Genomic DNA, 20,471 nt, shown 5'->3' with positions numbered 1-20,471 from the left:
CCCAGGGAGTGCACTGAACCATGGAAAACACCAAGGATCCTGGAGTGGGCTGTACCTGCTCACTGACACCTGACCACTGCTCTCCAGCCTGAGGACTCCTGTGCCAAATTCAAGGTTATGGCCTTTTATCTTTTGAGTGCTCCTTGGCCCTAGCCCAAACCACCACAAAAATTGTCTAAGGCTCCCTGGGCACAGCAGAGCTTTGCTTAAAGGGGTGATATTCCCCAGTGCAGAAGAGGCATTCAAGGTTTCAGCAGCCTACCTAGGCAATGCCATCAGGGCAGCCCAGCTCAACACGGGAGATGTTAAGGACAGAGCTGACAATGGGTCTGCTGCGAGCTCCTGCCTCTAAGGCCAGAGACTCACGGAATCACGTTGGTCCCTTGGGAGACCCCAGGTCCAACCTACTCCTCCTGCAGGGCTGGTTGCTCGGGGGCTTGTCTGGTTGAGTTTTGACTATCTCCAAGGGCTGAGACCCTACCACCTCGCTAGGCCCCTGTTCCAGCACTTGACTGCCTTCATGGTGAAAAAATTGTTTAATTTCTCACTAACTACACAAGATCTGTACAATTTTTTGCAGGGGCAAAGGTGCTCAGTGAACTGACGTGGCTCACTGTACTCACTCAGCCAGTCAGTGGCAGGGAAGTGGAGCGTCGTGGGTTGAAACGAAGGTCGTTTTCTGCAGGGGGCTGGGCACCGGGCATGGCCATGGCCTCTGGGCTTGTTTCAGGGCTGGTGAAGGAGTATCTCATCGATGGCGCCCTGGGCTGTTCCCCTGCGCCTGGCAAAGTGGCAGGGACAGGCCCTGAGGGGACATGGCTCACAGGGGACACCACTCACCAGAGAGACATGGCTGATGGGGCAGCACTGTTAATGGGGGAACACTGCTGGCATGGGGGAACTTGGCTGATGATGGGGGGACATGGGCTGACCGGGGGACACCACTGAAGGAGGGGACACGGCTGACAGCAGGACACCACTGACAGGGGGAGACACCACTAATGGAGGCAGCATGGCTGGCGGGAGGAGACACCAGTGACAGAGGGGACACGGCTGACAGGAGGCACATGGCGGGTGGGAGGAAACATGGCTGACGGGGCGGGGGGGGGGGTCATGGCTGACAGGGTGACATGGCTGACAGGGTGACATGGCTGACAGGGTGACATGGCTGACAGGACCGCACCGCTGACAGGAACACGCCGCCCGCCGACGGCGAGCCCCTGCCTACCCGGGCCTGCTCCGGCCCCGGGGCGGCCCGCCGGCCTCCGCAGGCCCCGCCGCGGCGGGCGGGCCGGCCGCCTGTGGCGCTCCGGGGCGGCGCTGCCGCCGCCGCCCCCAGCGCCCGCCGTGAGGGCGGGCCGCCGCCTCCGCCGTCCCCGCCCCCGGCTCCGCGCCGCTTTGAAGCGGGCTCGGCGGCCGCTCGCACGCCCAGAGCCGCCGGCGCCCCGCCATGGTGCTGCCCGAGGAGCAGGCCCGGCTGTACCGGCCGCGGCCCGAGCTGCTGCCGGCGGCGCACGTCCCCTCGCTGCCCCACTACGAGCGCCTCTACCAGCGCTCCGTGGAGGAGCCGCACGGTGAGCGCCGCCGGCGGGAGCTCCCCCCAGGCCGGGGGAGGGCCGCGGCGGGGCGCGGGAGGCCGGCCGGCGGGGAGCGGTCCCCGCAAGGCGTCGCCGGTTCCGGCGGGGGCTGCTCGCGGGGCCGGTGGGGGGGAGCGGGGCTGGGGGTGCCGGGCTGCGGGGGCGTTGGGGCCGCAGCGAGCCCCCCACGCGCGGGGTGCGGGAGCGGGGGGGCTCGCCCCTTGAAGCGTCGTCTTCCTTATCCTGCCTGTTTCTGGGTGACGAGCTCTGGCCGTTGCCTTCGCAGAATTTTGGGGTGACATCGCTAAAGAGTTTTACTGGAAGAGTCAGCACGCGGGACCCTTTCTGAAGTACAACTTCGATGTGACGAAGGGGAAGATCTTCATCGAGTGGATGAAAGGGGCGACCACCAACATCTGCTACAACCTCCTGGACAGAAATGTCAATGAGAAGAAACTTGGGGACAAAATTGCTTTTTACTGGTAAATTTCTGGTTTTATTATGGTGTCAAAAGTGTGTAAATAGCATGCTGAAGTGTACAAACAGTGCTGATTTTTACCAAGGTGAATTAAAATGTGGTAAAACCTGAGAGGCTTTAATCTTTACACAGGTACAGCAGGTGTTCGCTTTCTGTGTGTTTGAGAAGAGCTGTGCAGTGAAGCTTCTCTGCCTGTCCTAGGATACACTGAAGCAGCCCAGCATAGCAGTGGGGAGGTCCTGACTCCCAGTGCTGCCTTTGCAGTTGTACCTGCTAAAAGCTGAGAGCAGTTAGATAGTACGAGGCAGGTGCCACAATTCTCTAGCGAAGTAGGTAGATGTAGGTAGAGCCATGGGATGAGGAACAGCTAGCATCCAACAGCAAAAAGCTAATAAAACCCATATTTCCTGTATTTGTGTTTTGTGGGTCTGGCAAGTTTCCAATCCTGTGGCAGAAAGGTTCTTCTAAAACCTGAGCTTGTATATTGATTCCTTGCACTTGAATGTGTGTAACACTGATGCTTTCAAAAAGTCTGGCTTCTCTATGCTATCTTTGGGAAGAAAAGTTAACTTCCAGCCCTATCTGAAGTATGTTTGTGTTTTGGTTTTTTTTTACCAGAGTAGTTACTAGTGTTAAAAGTCATGTGAAACTTGAAATTTTCATATTGATGCAAAATAGGTTTCACTGGTGATGTCCGAGATCCAGAATTAATGCTCCCCTACTAAACTAGCTCAGCTGCACCAGAGCTGAGTCCCCAGACTGAGAACAGGGCCTTGCCTGCCCATGTATTTTGCTGTTTCCCTTGAAGTAGCATGCATTTATGTTGCATTGGTATGACTGTATGTGGCAGCGCAGAAGCACAATTAAATGTACTACTTGTTAGGGATGCAGTAACTTGTTGGGTTATGGTGAGTCCCTCCAGTGGAGCAGCTGGAGAAGTCTTACTGACAATGCAACAAAAATACCAGATCCTCCAATGATAAACAGCTGTGCTGCTCTAAGTGATTTTGTGCAGCTGAAGGCTCCCCCCCAGTCACCTGGCATAAAGGTGACTAGGGGCTATCCTGCTACAAAAAGGAACATGTTTATACCAGTGTAGTTCTGGCTGTGACTGTAAAATTAGGTTCATACTAGAGTTTCTGTCCATAGAGCTACTGTTCCAGTAAAAGAATTACACATACTGCCTAGCAAATAATCATATTGATAAGACACCGGTGAAATGATGGAAGGTATTTATTTTCTTGCTAGTCAAATACATTCTCTAACTTACTCAGATGTAAAATGGTTGCAGGTCCTGAATGAAAACTCTGTAAACTCATTCAGGTGAAGGTGTGCCAGCAATTGAAGCCATTTGGCAGGCCAGTGCTGGCTGCTGTGCTGGGGTTTATGGAGGAAGTGAGTGCGTTGTTCTTCTTGCACATAAATCTTTGGGTGACAGCTAGGCAGCAGCCTACAGCTTTAATTTGGTTTTGAAGATTTTTCTTGTTAGTTATTCTGGCAGCCTTTGTGGGGGTATTTGTGATGCTAAGCAAAACTTGGAGTGGATATTAAAATGGTGGGTGTCTGTCAGTCATGGTGCTTACAGTGCTGAAAAATAAGGTCTCTCTTCCTCCTTAGTAGACAGTTTTCCCTGACTATTTGGGGATAAACTCTCCTAGTGTGGCTCTGTCACAAGTAACCTGGCACTGGGGTGTCTGCAGCTGTCAGCTGGGAATGGTGGTGGGAGGGATGGAAGAGGCACACTGAACATGATGTGTGTGGTGCTCACCTGCAAACTTGTGGTACTGAGGTCTTGAGGAAGTGGGGCTAAGGGTTGAGACTTGTAAAATTACTCTTCTAGGAGCATGTGCATGCCTCTCTGGACACATGCTTTTCTTCAATAACAAAATGTAATTGCTGTCATCTTGTCCTTTCACGTTTTGTGTTTAACACTCTATTGAATGAGCCCACTTTCCTAAAACACTTGAGACTTGTCACACTCCATGAAAGGTCAAAAAAGAAATGAGACCCTCTGAAAGCCAGAGAGGATTCCTGAGAAAAACTTGAATTTTTTTTTAAATACCTTGGCCCCTTGCTTGCTTGCTTCTAAGAAAGTCTGTAGCCTGCTAGATGGGAAAAGGTACCAAGGTATTGGTGACTGTCAGCTCTGTGACAGCTTTGAAAAGATACAAGACCATGGTCTTTGCTTTCACAGAAGAGAAGTTAGGGAAAAAGTGAATGATGTTTCGAGGCATTGCTGAGTGTCTCTGAGAAGAGATGTGTCCTGACAAAACTCAGAGCTGCTGTGCGCTGCTGACTGTGGCTGTCTCAAGTTTTGCATGGACTGGAAGGAGTGGGTGGTTTATCTGGATCTGTTATGGTCAAGCTGCTCTGAAGGTTCCTGCACCACCAGCAGTCTAGGACTGCCCAAATTCGCTCCACTCAGAAGGTCTAATCCCAACCACATGGAATTGCTCTTTCAGTGCAAAGGGCAGTACATGGGATTGCTTCATGCTGCAGAACTTGTACATAGGTGACATTCACTATTGTGGTATCATCCTCTTGGTGCTGTTAGGACTACGTAGTTCAAAATGACCATCCTGAGTTGGTAGGAAACACTTGCATTTACCCTGTTGCCTGCTTCACTATGATATCTCTTGCTGCTTTTGAACGTTACAAGTATTTCTCTTTCTGCTACTTTTGATTCCTCTTTCTCTGGTACTGCTGATGTGGCCTAAAAAGGAACAGAAGCTCCAGGAAATGTTTCTGATAAAGTGCTGCTCTCAGAAGTTAAATCTCTTTCATAATAGCATGGAAAGGCTGAAGTCAATAACACCGGTTACTGTGCATGTAGATACCTCTGATGGCTTTTGCATGGCAGGCAAAATGCACTGGGCAGACTAGCTTGGATGCTTGATGGCATTTGCAGGGGACCTGAAGCCATGCTGAGGACTTTGTGGTGAGTAGTGTTAATTAGAGCAGGAGCACAGTGTGCCTTCACCATGCTGTGGGCATACCTGCATCACATGGACAAACAAAACAAAACCTTAGTTCTGTGCTGAAGAGCCTGTTAATAATCTCTCATAAACATCAGCCTGGGCAGCTTGTGGAGGTAAAAATGTAACCAGGTGGGAATTCAAAAAGAACATCACTTATTACAAAACTCTCTCTAATTAGACCCCGGGGTGCGAAGATACTTGGCAGCCTATTCTCTATGTAACCTATGCATAGCTGAAGCACTAAGTTCTTGCCTTTGTTTCTCAAATCAGTCACCCCAGCTGCAGCACTGGTGGTGCCTGGTGGGATCAGGGGCCAGGGGCAGGAGGTAGTGCTTTGCACATTATTTTTAGCCTCCCTGTAGCCTAGGTGCATGGGCTTAGCAGGGTGCTGCTGGCTTCTGTCATCTTTGGGAGAGCATATCAATTTTCTGCTTTCTTATGCTTGTATATGAAATAACACATCTAGAGAGGGGAAACAAAGATAGAAAAGGCTGCCAGAGCTTACTGGAGCTTTGTTTAAACAAAGGAGTAACTGCCTATGGTTACCATTCTGGGCCTAGAACAAACATGACATGCAAATGGAGAAGGTTGGTTGTTATTTTTTTAAATGTAATAAAGGATTTAGTGGCTTGTAGCTGTGAGATTTCTTCCAATAAAGGAAAAAAACCAACAACTGTAGAGCATGTTTAAAAAACAAACAAACCAATCCCCCAAAACAACAACAACAAATGGTCCAGAGCACTTCTGGAAGTTTTTATTAGGAAACTGGAACTAGTTTTTGGACAGCAGCCTTCCAGAGAGGATACAGATTGTCAGACCCTGGTTTGGTCTAAATGTGCTGCTGGGGCCTAATGGGACAAGACTATAGCTGCTGGTTCCTGGGGCCCCTGTGAACTGCTGCTGCACCTTGATCTGGTGGCTGTTCCTCACCATGGAGTGCTTCATTCTAGGATGTGCCATCCCAGAGTCAAAACTGAAGCCAGATGAAGCTGTGTTTCAGTTGCATTTCTGCTGTAAAGGTCTGGACCTCTTCTTTTTGCAGAAATAATCTTGCCTTAAACAGCTGAGAATGAAGTGCTTGGTCTCCATAATCCAGACCAGTTCTCTTTAGATACCTTTGCAGGTATCAGTCTTCCACTACTGTCATATGCACAGATGCTGTGACTGAGGATGCTTGCTGTTAACAGCCAGACTTTCAGAAGTGGTTGACTGTAGCCAGCTTCTACACAATGCTCTTGGCTCTGCCACTCCCACTGGCTTCAGGACTTTTGAGTGTCCTGTGCCAAACTGACTCTTCATTTCTTTGGTAACTTCCTGGATGACTTGTCATACTTCCAGTGATGCACCCTCTTTCAACACTGTTCTGGTAGTGAAATCATGTCCCTAAATCACACAGTTTGTTTAAAGAACAAAAATTCACCACTGGGAAGGTTGCTTTTACTGATACACATTTGCAGGTGTGTACCTGCAGGCTGCTGAGAGCAGTCAAAGCTATATTGCAGGTGCTACCAAATAGCCATGCCCAATGCTGCTCTTCCCCTATTCTTACTGTGGAGGCATTACTTCCATAGGGTAATCTGAGTAAGCTCTACAGCAGTGAGAAGCATTACAGAAAAGTTCCCATATGTTTGGTTTATGCTCGCAGCACTACCCAGGGTCAGCACAGCTCCTTTCCTTGATAGGGATTATCCATGGGAAAAGGGGTGGCCCCACTCAGCCCTGAAAATCAGGGAGGCTTTCTAGGGTGCATCCTCAGCCATCCATGTCATCTCCCCATTGCGTGTGCTGAGAGTGGAGTGATATATTGGTGGTCTTGGCAGATACTAATTATTTTGGAAGCATTGCTGGGCAGTACAATGCTTCTGAAAATTGGGCAGATTAGGTGCACCTAAAGTAGGTAATAAAATACATTGACTGTACTTGTATTTTATTAAGCTAGAGATCTTGTACCCTCCTTCAAGGGCAATGATAGTTGTAGCTTTCCATCACAGAAAGTGTAACTGTCTTCTGGTGGGTTTTATGAAATCTTCCAGCCAGGGAGGGGGTTTACAAAACAGGCTGCATCTGCTTGAATGCTTTAGAGTGGTGTTTCTCGCACTTCCAAATGAGAACACCTCTGCTTTGTGGGCCCCTTTCTGACTCTGAGCTGCGTGGGTAGTGCAAGACTGGGAATGGTGGGAGCATCAATAGAAACCTAGTATTAGAACAAGGAGTAAAAGAAGTAGCTGTTGTAGCTCAGACACACCCAGGTCATGTGCTTTCCTGATTTCTTTGGTGGAATTCTTCCTCTCCCAGTTCTTGGACAGTCACCAACCAGTATGGTTAGTGCTGTGGTAGTAGTGCAAACAGCCGCTGTGTTCAGATGCTCGTATGTAAGTGCAAACTGGGACAGGAGGGGCTCATAGCTTGTCCTCAGGTGTAGCTCCCTGGCTTTTCTCCATTGATGGATTGAGTCTCCATCTTCAGCTGTGGGCTGTTTAGAGCAAGGCTGTGCTGGACTCAAAATTAACTGATTTCATATGATCACTCTGATTGTCCTACTGTGGCTTTGGCTGCAGATGAGATACAAAGATGGTGCTGCCCCAGAGCAGCATGGTGATGCCTGCTTAAGGGCTTGGAGATTCTTGGTTTGGCCTGAGGGGCTGGAAAACACAGGGATCATGGTCTTAAGCTTGTTTCCAAAGGCTATATATGTGTGTGCTAAGACCCGGCATCTGCCAGTTTTCTCCTGTCATATCTCCAGGTTCTTCTGTCCCAAGTGTTTCTGTAAATGGCTTGTACTTGTGTGCTGCATCCTATATCCTCTTTATTACTAGTGGAAATCTCCAAGATAGCTACCAGGTGAGTGATTGTGCCAAAGGAATGAACTAAATATGTGAAAGCAGCAAAATACCTACCTTCCTTAGGCAGGTACTATCCTGTGGGCTTCCAGTGTGGGGGGTGTGTGTGCTTTCCTGGATGCTGTGAGTCAGGGTTTTTGAGTGCCATGTTACTCAGACAGCTGGCAGGCACAGAATCACTTGAAATTGTTTTTCCTTTCTGAGGGCTGGCTGGAAAGCAGAGCTTGAGTCATCCCTGTCAGGTACACATGCTGGTTAGCAGGGAGATGCTCGGAAGGGTGTTTGGTTTGATGTTTTGGAGATCTCAAGTCCCATTCCTGCTCTGCAGAGCCTTTTCTGTCATAGGATGCAGGGCAGGGCAGGAGCGGGGAGCCAGGAAGTGCTCTTAGCCTTGTGCTGTTCTGCTCTGCAGTGCAGTGAAGGAAGGAGACAAGTATTAAAGGTTGGTGATCACTTGACTACACAGTGCCTGTGGTCTCCTGTGGTTTTGTCCATTCAGAAGCACCCCTGAACTTGTGCCTCCGTGGGAGGGTGTTCAGCATTATTGAAGATTTTCACTGGAAGTAGCTTTTACTGAGCTCAAATAACCTGTAATCCTGCTCCTGTAGGCAGAATGGTACTTTTCTCCTCTATTAAATCAAGTCTGTAAAGAAAGAAGGCACTCGGGCAGCACTTGTGTGGTTGCTCCGTGGCTGAGCAGTGAGGAAAGGGGTCATGTAAGCTTTCTTGCTTGGGAACACACAGCAGCAGCAGCCTCGAATCAGGGGAGCAGCTTTCATTTGGGTTTTGTTGGAGCTGTTTGCTCCCAGCCTTTTGCTCTGAAACTTGTGGTAGCTGCTGCTGGCAGGGATACAGCATCTGTCTATATAAATACAAGGAATATCGAGGAAGTATTTGACCAGATAAACAAGTTGGATGTCAGTAAGTGGCCAGGATTAGATGGCATGCACGCCAGAGGACTGCAGGAACTTGAATGTGAAATTGCGGAGCTGCTGGCCAGGGTATGCTGTATTATTGCAAAGGGCTGCTGTACCAAGGACTGGAAGGTTGCCAGCCTCTGTCTCTCTAGAGAGGGCAATAGAAAGGGGGTCCTGGAAACCAATAAATCTGACTTGCATCCCCAGTGGTACAGTGGAATTGGGTCACTGTGTGCATGGACCAGTGCAGTCTGCTGGGAAAGGTGATGGAGCTGCTGTGAAGTGAAGTCCTGCTGGCAGACCTGCTGGAGTGCAAGGCGGGTGGTGCTGAGCGCACCGATCTGGCTGTTTTCAGTCCGCCTACGTGAGGTTTCCCACAAAGGTTGTTCAGGAAAGTAATTTAACCATGAATGGAAAAAAAGGTCTTTCTGTGGAGCTGGTTTAGCCTTACCCTTTGCTTCTTTGCTTTTAATGGTCAATTTTCAGGACCAGCAGCAGGTCGCTCAAGGACCAATGTTGCAACTGAACTGCTGATGGTGGCCAGGCTCATGTGCCCTCCATAAACAGCATCTCCCGCTGCTGCTCCTGGAGACAAAACACCGAACCCTGGTTCTGACCCAGCATGGTATTTTGTTTCAGTCTAAAGGGCTCTTGGCTGAGCTGCTGTGAATATCCCAGTGCTGAAGGGCAATACTGCTGTGTAAAAGAGACCTGTGGTGGCTTTTATGTTCTTATTTAGTATTTTTTCCTCATGCTGCTCATTGCTTTGACAAAGGTCTGGCTCTGTTGATTCTGCATAAGAGACTTAATAATTTTTCACTAATTGCTTCTTACACCTCTGTCTTAAAATGTTGGCTTATACCCTGTCCAAAGCCACCTTTCTGCATGATTCTGGGTGTGTGGTTGCACAATAACTACCTGTGGGAGTAGCGAGGGGCATGCGTGCACAGACAATAGGTCCCGGATTTTCTCACGTCTGTGAAACTTGTAACGCTGGCAGATATTACAGGTACCTTGATGTGTTTTAAGAGTAGTTTGCTTACTGTTGGGAGGGGCACCACAGTTATGCAATGATGCCATATTGTGGATATTGGCAGAAGAGTTGAAACTTGGGGTGGGTAAGTGGAGTTCATGGACAGAGAGGATGGTGAGCCCCTGTATGGATTCAGGACATGGAAGATCAGAGCCTTCAGTTTGCTCATTGGACTAGAAAACCTGATTATTTTATTTTAACTGTGTGAATGCCTTGTGTGTTCTCCCCTGGCACCCTGGTGTGAATGGAGCAGAAGTGGACAAGGACTCAGGCTCGATGTGGATGAGATTTGCTCTGAGTAGTAGTGTTTACAGGGGACAAAGTGATCAGGCTTTGCCAGAAGACGTGCAAGTGGGTGCTTGTTCCAAGCATGGCGTTTTTCCTATGGGTAGTTGCATTTGTTGTGCCTGGTGGGCTTTCTGTGCCCCAAGCTGTAGCATTGATTGCCAGTGCTTTGACAAGACCTCTTGACTCTCACCAACACAATGAGCTTGCATTTTCCTCCTGTGCTCGGCCCTGCGTCAGAGCTGTTATGTGTGGTTGGAGCAGGGTTTCAGTTCTCTGTTTACGTTTCTGCACATCACTTGTTGTAAATGTCGAAATGTGGTAAGATATGAAATCGCGAGCCCTGGCAGTTCTCTGTAAATTCAAAGCCCATAATTTTCGCAGATGTCACCTCCCTTCTTCAGGGGAATCCCTCAAGGAAATTGATGGCCTTCCTGGTTACTTTCTCACACCTGGCTACCTGATAGTGAAACATGTTTTGCATTCCTGTTGCCACTGGCCATCTTCTAAGAGATGTTTGATGTATAGAATGAGATGACAGTCCAGCAGGTGACATCTGGCCATCACCTGTCAAGGCTTCTGAGGCATGAAGTTGAAATGTCCACCAAAAATCTGATTAAAAGTTTAATTTCTAATCATGGCCTTGATGGATATTGTTTGAGCCTCTGTTGAAATCACCTTGCCTGGCTTTCAGTGTTTCTAGAAGGTCTTGAAAATTTGGCAGTATGCTCCACTGAGAGATGCAGTATTTCCCAAAATGGGGTATTTCCCAGCTGCAGGTGGCTTGTTGACTATTTTACCTACAGAAGCCTCATCCAGGGTATGTTTCGTGGCCTGGCTGCAAATTGTTTAAACAAGCAATCAGCTGTGTTGTGCTGGAAATAAGCTCTCCTCTCATTGGACTGGTAAAAATAGTCCGTGCTCCTCTGAAAATATTACTTATGGTAAACATCTAAAATGTTTCCTCTCGTGTCAAAATCTCACGTTCTTCTACAGCATTCTGTGGATTTGGCTTGCCGGGTTAGAAGTGCTGGCTGAGGTCTGTCAAACTCAGTGACCTACTGCATAAGTCTTGCGTATGAGCTCTGTTGCAACACTACATAATCATTTTGTTTAAAATAAACCTTAAAATTATTTTGTTTAAACATCTTAAACTTTCCTCTAAATAAAATAGGTAAAAAGCTATCATTTTTCTTCATTGGCTGTTCTCCTGCACTGTAAAATACTTAAGAAAGTAAGAACATAATTAGAGTTAATGCATATCCTCCTAACTTGCTGGTTACTCAATATCAAGCAAGTAGGAAAAATGGGAAGCCACATAGGAGCAGAATTTCCCTTGCCACTGAGCAGATACCCATCAGAGCAGAATGGCTGCTGACACTATCACCAGGGTATTTACATGTGTTCTGTATTACTTGTATACTGCTGTATTTTGCCAAATGTGGCAAAGTAATAGTAGATTTCCCTTGAAGAGGAGCTTGCTGACTGCTGTTGATCCTATCTTCTCTAAAACTGTTACCCTTGAGTGTTCTGGCTCTCAGATGTGAACACAGGCTGTACAAACCCCATCACGTTGAGTTTACTCACTCACTCACCTTGGCTGATGAACCAACCAGCAGCAGCGTAAACTGGGAGGTGTTGGTTACTTTAGAGGTGTCTGAGCACCCCACAGCCTAGAAAAAGGGGCTTGAAGTAGGTTTTAGGGTGTAGCCTGGCAGGTGAGTGGGAAAATTGGAGGGAATTCTGGAGGGTCAATAAATAAATGAGTTATTTTGAAGCAGTGTCCACCTCCATCTGGGCGCTGTGCTGCAGGCATTGCTCAGGGTATGGTGAAGTGAACAGTGGTTGGACTGCACAAGATAAATTTTATTTCTTTAGGTGCCTCTGGTACTTGTTCAGGTTCTGAAAGGCTGCAAATAGAGTAGCTGAGAATATATTTAATGAGAAGGAAGGACAGAAAGATTGATGTGGTTTTTCCTATGGGACACTAGCAGCCATGCAGGGTGTTGGGTGCATTTCCATATGGCTATTTTTAAAGGTGATTAGAAGACTGATTCCCTGATCGTATCATAGAGCATAGAGATGGTGGCCCAGTGTCCCTTTAGAAATACACTCTGTTTTAACTGTTTTGTAAAATACAGGTATGGTAATGCCTGCATTTGAGTCTGTTGGGCTGGAGAGAAAGGGCATTGGGGGCTGGACTGTCGTGGTTTAACCCCAGCCAGCAGCTCAGCCCCACACAGCTGCTCGCTCCCTCCCTCCAGTGGAATGGGGGAGAGAATCGGAAGAGTAAAGTGAGAAAACTTGTGGGTTGAGATAAAGACAGTTTAATAGGGAAAGTGAAAGCCGCGCACGCAAGCAAAGCAAAACAAGGAATTCATTCCCCACTTCCCATGGGCAGGCAGGTGTTCAGCCATCTCCAGGAAAGCAGGGCTCCATCATGCTTAACAGTTACTTGGGAAGACAAACGCCATCACTCCGAATGTCCCCCCTTCCTTCTTCTTCCCCCAGCTTTATATGCTGAGCATGACGTCCTGTGGTCTGGAATGCCTGATCCCTTGGGTCATTTGGGGTCAGCTGTCCCAGCTGTGTCCCCTCCCAACTTCTTGTGCCCCCCAGCCTCCTCACTGGTGGGGTGGGGTGAGAGGCAGAAAAGGCCTTGACTCTGTGTAAGCACTGCTCAGCAGTAACCCAAATATTCTTGTGTTATCAACACTGTTTCCAGCACAAATCCAAACCATAGCCCCATACTAGCTGTCATGAAGAAAATGAACCCGACCCCAGCCAAAACCAGCATATGGACACAGCACATCATGCTCTGCAGAGCACAGGGCTCCTGCTTTGGCACGGCGCAGCGCTGTTTGCCCACCTGGTTTGGGTTTCTTTACAGCGATAGGAACCTCTTCATCCTAGGTACATGATCAACTTTTAGTTGAGATGGTGTGGCTCAGAGATGGATTTGACAGTGGAGCTTTGTTAGGCCCTTCTACCTATGTGTATGGGGGGGCACTGGAGGGGAAAATCATAGGGTGGTTTTAATGCAGGTCTCAGGGTTAACTGTATGGTTTTAGAAGGTGATGCTGTTCAATTGGTAAGATTTTTCTTTTCCCTGGGATTTCTGTTGCCAGGTTTACTCAACAGTGTTCTCTCAGTGCTGCCAAATATTTCTGAACATACTGGGAAAACCTTTTCACCAGCCCCTCCCAGGCTATGCTCCACCATTACACAACTTTTTCTTTCTTGATCCTTGTCATGCAATGGGATTCGAGCATGACTGCAGGGACCATAGAGGCTGAACTTTTCTGGTAAACCTTTTACTCAAAAAACCTCTCAGCCTTCCCAGAATTCCTTTGGGTATTTGCTGCCATGCGTTACTCTGGTGGGAGATAGGTGACGTTAAGCATGGGCAGGGCTGGGAAGTCTGTCCTGTTATTATGAAATGTTCTCGTGAAGGTTTTTTGCAAACCCATTTCAGCCCCCCTCCGGCTCCCTCCTGGAGTCAGCGGTGCAGACCCTGCTGGAGACCCTTCTGCTTTGGGCAGTCTGTCTAGGATCATTTCCATATTGAACAATCCTTGCAAATACAAGCATTTTTTTCCAATGAATCGGTGTCTTTTTCTGATTATCTTGCACAGTTGGTCTCTCCAAATTTCACATTTCAATGTAATCTTGTTTCTCAAGGACAGATTTTTAAAGGGCTTTCTCTACTTGTGTGCCATTCCTGTGTCAGATGGGATAAGCAAGGCTGGGGCTAGAGGGAGAAATTATATTTTTTTTCAGTTTTGGTGGCTGTTGTTCCCAAACTACCAAGCCGCCTCCAGGCAGACCCTTCTTCAAGCTGCAGGTTTCCTGGGTCTCCTGAGAACAGCCAGGGCCAAATGGCAGCAGGAGGTTTGTGAGCAGCTGATGGCCGCGGTAGCTGAGCACGCAGCCCGTGCATGCTAGTGCAGGTGTCGGAAAGGACCAGGGCTCTCGCTGCCCATGCGGCGTGCACGCGAGCCCATTCCCCAGATGGCAGGAGCTTGGCCCAGCCAAGCTCTGCCTGGCATTTCGGCTGCTCTAATTCTGGACACAGGGCGGATTGGGAAGCCATGAGCCCGTCCAGCTGCCCCCAGCGACCTTGCACGTGAGGAGGTGCCACTGTGCAGGAGCCTGTGGTAGAGGAAAGCTCCTGCCTTTGCCTCGTACAGTGCTCTGGGGACAGGCTGCTGGTGGAGCAGGAGCTGGAGAACTTGATGTCTCCATACTGTGCCTCTCAGGCACCAACTTGGTCCCAGGCTTAGGGGGGATTTTGGGGTCTGAGCGTGTTTTAGAGTAGATAGCACCAGAGATGTTTTAGGGCAGACATTCCCACAGTCCCCATCTCTGCTGTACTGGAGGCTTTGCACAGTTCCCCACTGCACAAGTTCTTCCTATGATGTTGCATCATCTGGGAAGGGGTCCTCTCCCTCTTTCAACACCTTTTTCAAACTGGGAATCCGTGTTTTCTTAAAGGTGCTTTCCAGTAGCTAAAATGCAGAGCCTTTTTCCTGCATTAAACAGAACTGCTCTGTGTGCTGCCATTGCCTCTCTAGTAGTTGGGGAGTGAAACCTGGTGGCTTTGAGGTGGTTTGCTTTGCTCTGAAAACTTACCTTCCAGGTGCCCCACACCCTAACTTTGGGTTAATGCTTTTATTTGAGGGTGATGTGGTCACAGGAGCTTAGAGGAGAAACTTAAATGATCTTCAGCCCCTTTGGTCCTCAGTGGGAGTATTTACAGGGGTCAGATAGGCTTTGGCTCTCTGTCCTAGTTTGCTTTGGTCTGTGATTTTTCTGTTTCTGACTGACTGTGGATCTGCAGATGGTCTGGCAGATCTTGAGAACTTCTAACACTTCACTTGCTGGGCTTCATAATTTTCTCCTGTACACCAGCTTCTCTTATTGGTGTTACAACCCTTCTAAACCACAATTATCATTGGCAATTACCTTGAAAACCATAATTCCCACTGATGCAACCTGTGCTTCCTGCTGCTCCATGCAAACACTGAGGCAGCATTGCACGGGGAAGCTCTATTCATCTGTTACTCAAACAGGTTATGCAAATAATTTTTATTTAGAAATCTGGTGAAAGAAAGAAACCAAACAGAATTGCTGATTTGTTTTGGGGTCAGCTTTGCTTGGCCCGTTTGGGTGCTCTGGGAAGCGTGCATCCCCTTGGCCACCGAGCAGGTTAAGAAGTTACTGCCCCTCCTTACTGCTTGTTATCCTACAGCTGAGATGGGCTCAGCTTGCTTGGATGGGCAGTGTAAGGCTCGCGTGGTTACATGATGAGTGGTTGAAGCAGTCCAGTGCTTTGAAAAGTCCTGTAGTGAGCCCTGGTGCTTGGCAGAGCACAGTAACTTCTTAACCTGCTTTGGTGCAAATATCCAGGAGTGCATCCGGCTACAGCTTCCCTCTCCCATGCTGCTGCTCTGCGTCCCTGACTGCTCCACAGTGTCAATGCTTGAGTTAATGCGGCTCTAAAGAAATGCTCGCCTGCTCTTACAAACCATTTTCCCAACTACACAATGTATGTACAACACTAAATCTTTTGCTAGCCTATGTGGTCACTCTAACAGGGAAGCTTAACCTTGATTTAGCTACATGGGTACCAGGTGAAATAGTTCCGTGGCTCTGCATCTCCAAGGCCAAACTCCCAGCAGAGCAGGCAGTCAGTCTGTGAGCCTCCTGTAAGAGTGCTTGTGCCACAGAGGTGACAAGTGTTCAGGTTTCCCACCTGAAGTTTTCTTCCTCCCCTGCCCAGGGTGACTTCTCCATGTGATCATTTCTTGCTGAGACACTGGTAGGGCCACTGCAGGCGTGTGCTGTGGGGCTTGTGTGCATCACGCTACCTGTTCAGAAGTGGAGAGCCTGTTATTTTAACTGCTGGCAGAAGGGAGCAGTATGATAAGTGCTCTGCAGAGCCTGTGCTTCCTTTAATAGGTTGACAGGGATCTATTTTGTGCAGAGCTGGGCACTACCGTCCTGCACACTGCTGTGGTGATGGTCCCTGATGCCCTTGGGCTATTTGGTCCTGGCTGCAGGCAGATAGAAAGCTATCATCTTTGCATGAAACCTGACTTTTTCAACAAAGCACCCATGTTTAAGAGACAGCCTGCCTCAGAAGGTCCCCAGTTGTGCATCTATGTGTTTGGTTTAAAGGACTTGCATTCACTTAGTTGATGGGTGGTTCAGCTGAGACCATATGGCCAAAAAATGCCTTTCTCCAGCTGAGCGTGCACACAACATGCAGTATGTAAAACATGGGCTTCTCAAGTACTAAAAAAGTCAAATACATTCGTGCTGTGACCCAGATGATACTGTAAAATTTTGGATTACTAGTTGCTAAATGCAGGGCTCAGTTTGAGGGAGATGAGAAAAACGTCAGACTCAAACTGTGTTTCACCATGTATTTCATCTAGTGATGTATCTGAGAAGTTTGGGAGGATGAAAATTGTTTTTTCCTTTCAGAAGAAGGCTTGCTGTTAGATCAAAGATTGCACGCAAGCAATCACAGCAGAGCTGCTGCCAACTATTTTCATCACCAGTTCTTAAAAAAGGATATATTTGGGGGATGTTGAATTCTGTGGGGCTTGGGCTGCATGCTGTAGGTATGGAGGTGAGCACTGCGGTAATGTTTTCAGAAGTATGACTTTTTTATTTTATTTTTATTTGGTTTTTCAATTTAATTTGGACAAGCACGTCTGTATGAGAGGCTCAGGACTGACAGCTCTTGCTTATATCCAATGGGTGCCGAAGGGAAGATGCTGCTCACAGAACTTTGCTGCCAGGAATTTACAGGCTTGCTTTTGATGCACAGAGTATTTGCTAGCATGCAAGTGGGCATTCCTTTAAATGCCCCATCTAAAATACATAATTCTCTGGGCTTTTGTGCCAGAGAAGAGGACAGAGCAATCTCTGAGTGCTGCTGTAGCCTGCTGAGTGTAGCTGTGGGCACTCCAAACTATTTTCAGACGTGGGGAGACTTAAAGCAATTGCCTGCTCTTGAGAGACTGCTCAGAGGCCTTTGCCGGAGATGCGGTGAAAGGAGGCATCTTGTTCTGTAGAAGTGTGGATGTGACTCATTTCCCATTAAACATAAGATAGTCTTAAAATCTGAAGCCTGAGGTTTCCCCTGCTGATGCTAGAGGAGCTCTTTCTTGGTCATACAAATCAATGGAAAGGACTTGAAAGCCCTCTGAAAATCCTTGCAAAAGTTTTAACTTCTCTTTGACCTTGCATTTCTCCTGCCGTGCCCCGTGCATGCTGACTTTGAGGAGAAGCCTGGGTGCATTCCCTGGCCTGAATTTCCCTCCTGAAGCCCGGCAAGGAGGAGGACCTGGCATATTTGAGATGCGCTGCTTGTGTGCAGGGAGAGCAGGGATGTCCGAGCGGTGCCTCGCACCCGGGTGGCTCAGGGCAGGGCAGGTCCCTGTCCCTTGTGGGTACCACGTGTGGGAGACAGCGTAGCTCTGCCTGGGCTGCTCACCCCAGAAGCTGCAGTTTGGTGTGGCCTGGCTGCTGTCTCCCCTTGGCTGCCAGGCAAGTATAGGGTGCTCAGCGCAGCCTTTTACATAGGCTCTATCTCCATCCCACCATCAGTCCATCTTGCAGCAGCGCGACCACCCCAGCCTGAAGCAAATCAGCACCTGCAGACACCTCTTTGCAGAGTGGGGCATGGCCAGGCTCTGTTGCAATCTCTTAAGGAGACATATTAGAAATGCAGCCAGTGAAGGCTCGTTCAAGGCGGGGAGCTGAGCCTTCCCGGAGTGCAGGATTGCAGAGCTTGTGTCAGAGGACTCGCAGGTTTTGGACCTTCTCAGGCAGGTATTACACCGCCGAGTTGATGGCACTGGGAACCAACGTGCTTTCTGCAGCGTCCTTGGCTAAGTCTGCCACCAGCCAAACCAGCACTTCACCTACAGCGCCCAGCTGAGCCCCCAAATAGCACACACGGCCGTGGGCCGCCTACCTGCCTTACATGGGAAGTCTTCCAGCTGGGACAGCCTGTGCTAGTCTGTCCTCCTAACTTAGTAAAGGTTGTAATTAGATCCTACGCTGCAGCAGAGCACAGGCAAAGGGACGTCCCTCCCCCCTGCCCTGTTCGGCAGGTTTACCCTAGGCTGGGAGGTGGGTTGCAGAGGGCCTGCCCACAGCACTCAGCAGACCCCGGTGCAGAGATCTTCAGGTGAGGGATTAGTGGGCTGGGATCCTCCGGCTTGCATTTGGAAGCGTTACAGTTGTCTTTAAGAAGTCTTTCGCAGCCAGGCTCATCGCTGAGGGGTAGAGCTGTACTCGCAGTGATACTGCACATCTGGACCCAGGCAGGTTTGCACGGCGCTAGCCTAGATGTTGCCACACCTGTGGTGTAGAAGGAGCAAGGAAAACCTCTGCACAGTGAGGGAAGGCACTCAGCGTGCAGCCAGACGCAACAGGAGCAGATGCTCTTCCTTTGAGCCAGATCAGTTACAGCTGCTCAGTCCAGCACTGAAATCAGCTCTTGGATCTTTCACCCTCAAGTAATGAAGTCAAAACGGAAATTCTCTGATTTCCTGGTTTCTCTTTACTAGCCGAGAGCCCTGCTGTAAGGGACCTCGTCTAATGGTTTCACATGTCATTTAGCTCAAAGCAATGCTCTTGGTTATGATGGGGAAAGGAGAGGAAACTGCCTGGATGCTAGGGCTGAGCTGACTGCTCTGGGCACTGGTTTTCATTCCCAAGCTTTTCTTTTTCTTTGTATTCTTGTTTCTCTCCTCTTTCCATTTAAAAGGGGCAAACTTGCATAAAGGATCAAGCAGAGAATCCCCTTTCAGGAGCTACTGGTGGGAAGATACGCTGCCCTGTGCATGTCGGTGCAGGTATCGATGGACGCAATTGCTGCAGAGCACCATGGAAGCCAGTAGTATAACTAGGTATCAGGAGGGGTGAGTCAGGTTTGTAAGCAACAGATCCATGAGTAGCTTTTAAATGGGATGATCCAAGTGTAATGACCAGTTTGGAAACTCTGTCCTACACGGGGCAGGAGGCGCAGAGCTTGTATCAGTGGGGCTCTCCAGCTCTTCCGCTGTTTCCAGCAGGACTGCATCTGCCACTGGAGCATGAGGTCACTGTTGTGCTGACACAGAATGACACAGAATTACATGAGAAATGAGGGTGTTCCTTTATGCATTTCTGCATCACAGGAGCCTTCCTTCTGTTTGCGTTGCTGGGGGAAGGGAGACCAGTGGTTAGTTTTAGCTAGAATTCAGTACATATTTTTTGTATGCTCTGGACTGTTTGAGATGTTAAAGAAGTGAGGTTTCTGTTCCCGAGTTAGACGGAGCCTGGCTGCAGTCTGAAGGGAGGACACGTCATGGAGGTGCTTCCTGGCTTCTCCCCAGCACGGGTGTTGGTTTTCATTTGGCTGCACATGCTCACGGGGACACTTTTCCAGGGGGACTATCAGCTGAGAGTGATACCCCTGTTCTTTCATGGATCACTAATGTTTCTGTGCTGGCTGCCCTGGGGAGAGAGTTGGGAAAGTGTATCCCTCCTTCCTGGGTGTGGGAGACGTCTGCTCTGCCGAATGTGAAGTCATTTCAAATTCTTTGTTAATCTGATCCATTGGGAGTGTCACCTCATTTGCATGGCTGAAGCATTGTGTCACATGAAAATTAGCTGGTTTTTACTTTGGTAGGAAACTGGTTCCCTGGGGATGCGACGTTCCTGTTCCATCTCCGGGTGCAGCTCTTGGCTCTTCTTCCTATCGGTGTGTCTAATGGTAAGGTCCCTCTGAACTGGCACCTGGGCTGCAGGAGCCCAGAGTTGGTTCATAGAGGACCACAGAGAGAATAATGCAGAGCAGGCATGGCACTGAACAAATACACATAAGTATATTTATACATGACCTTGGAAAATAAGACAGTCCTTGGCATCCCATACCAGTCCATCAGATGGTAGGTATTTAAGGGCTGGGTGTTGCTGCACAACAACATTGGCCAATGTTTCATGCAGACATGGCTGCACGCATAAGTGCATGTGAACAAGGGTGCCATGCCATAAATCCTGGCTTGCTCTTGAGTATGTGCACTCTTAGCTTTGGTTCTGTTGGACCCTTCTTGCCTCTTTGAAAGTACCATGTATTTCTACTGCATGCATTCAGTTGCTTTCAGGTGTAGTGATCTACACGGGGGTGGGGACTTTGGACTAAATTTTCATGCTATTGGAGAAGTTTAGTCCAGGATTGGATTTCTGGGGTTTGGTTACTCTGTGCTTGGAAGGGCAGGTGAGGAAATACGTGTTGTTGAAAGCAGTAAGTACCTCTCAATTTGCGGCATCACTCTTACCTTGTAATGCTTTTACAGTA

At 48.7% G+C, this 20,471-nt stretch overlaps 1 protein-coding gene across 2 annotated transcripts in view; it reads left to right on the top strand.

The window, feature by feature from the left end:
* Positions 1-1,367: 1,367 nt before the first annotated feature.
* ACSS2 (acyl-CoA synthetase short chain family member 2) overlaps positions 1,368-20,471 on the top strand; it is a 34,464-nt gene continuing 15,360 nt past the window's right edge. The window contains exons 1-2 of one of the 2 annotated variants that reach the window (XM_075059067.1): positions 1,368-1,574; positions 1,864-2,059. In XM_075059067.1, the coding sequence (XP_074915168.1) occupies positions 1,451-1,574; positions 1,864-2,059 (320 nt within the window). In that variant the 5' untranslated portion in view covers positions 1,368-1,450. The remainder of the gene's footprint in view (positions 1,575-1,863; positions 2,060-20,471) is intronic. The other variant, XM_075059059.1, reaches the window with a different exon arrangement.

The sequence above is a fragment of the Buteo buteo genome, chromosome 2 (genome assembly GCF_964188355.1).
Source record: "Buteo buteo chromosome 2, bButBut1.hap1.1, whole genome shotgun sequence".
NCBI lineage: Eukaryota > Metazoa > Chordata > Aves > Accipitriformes > Accipitridae > Buteo > Buteo buteo.
The sequence above is the reverse complement of the archived record's forward strand: the minus strand, read 5'-3'. Positions and strand labels throughout refer to the sequence as shown.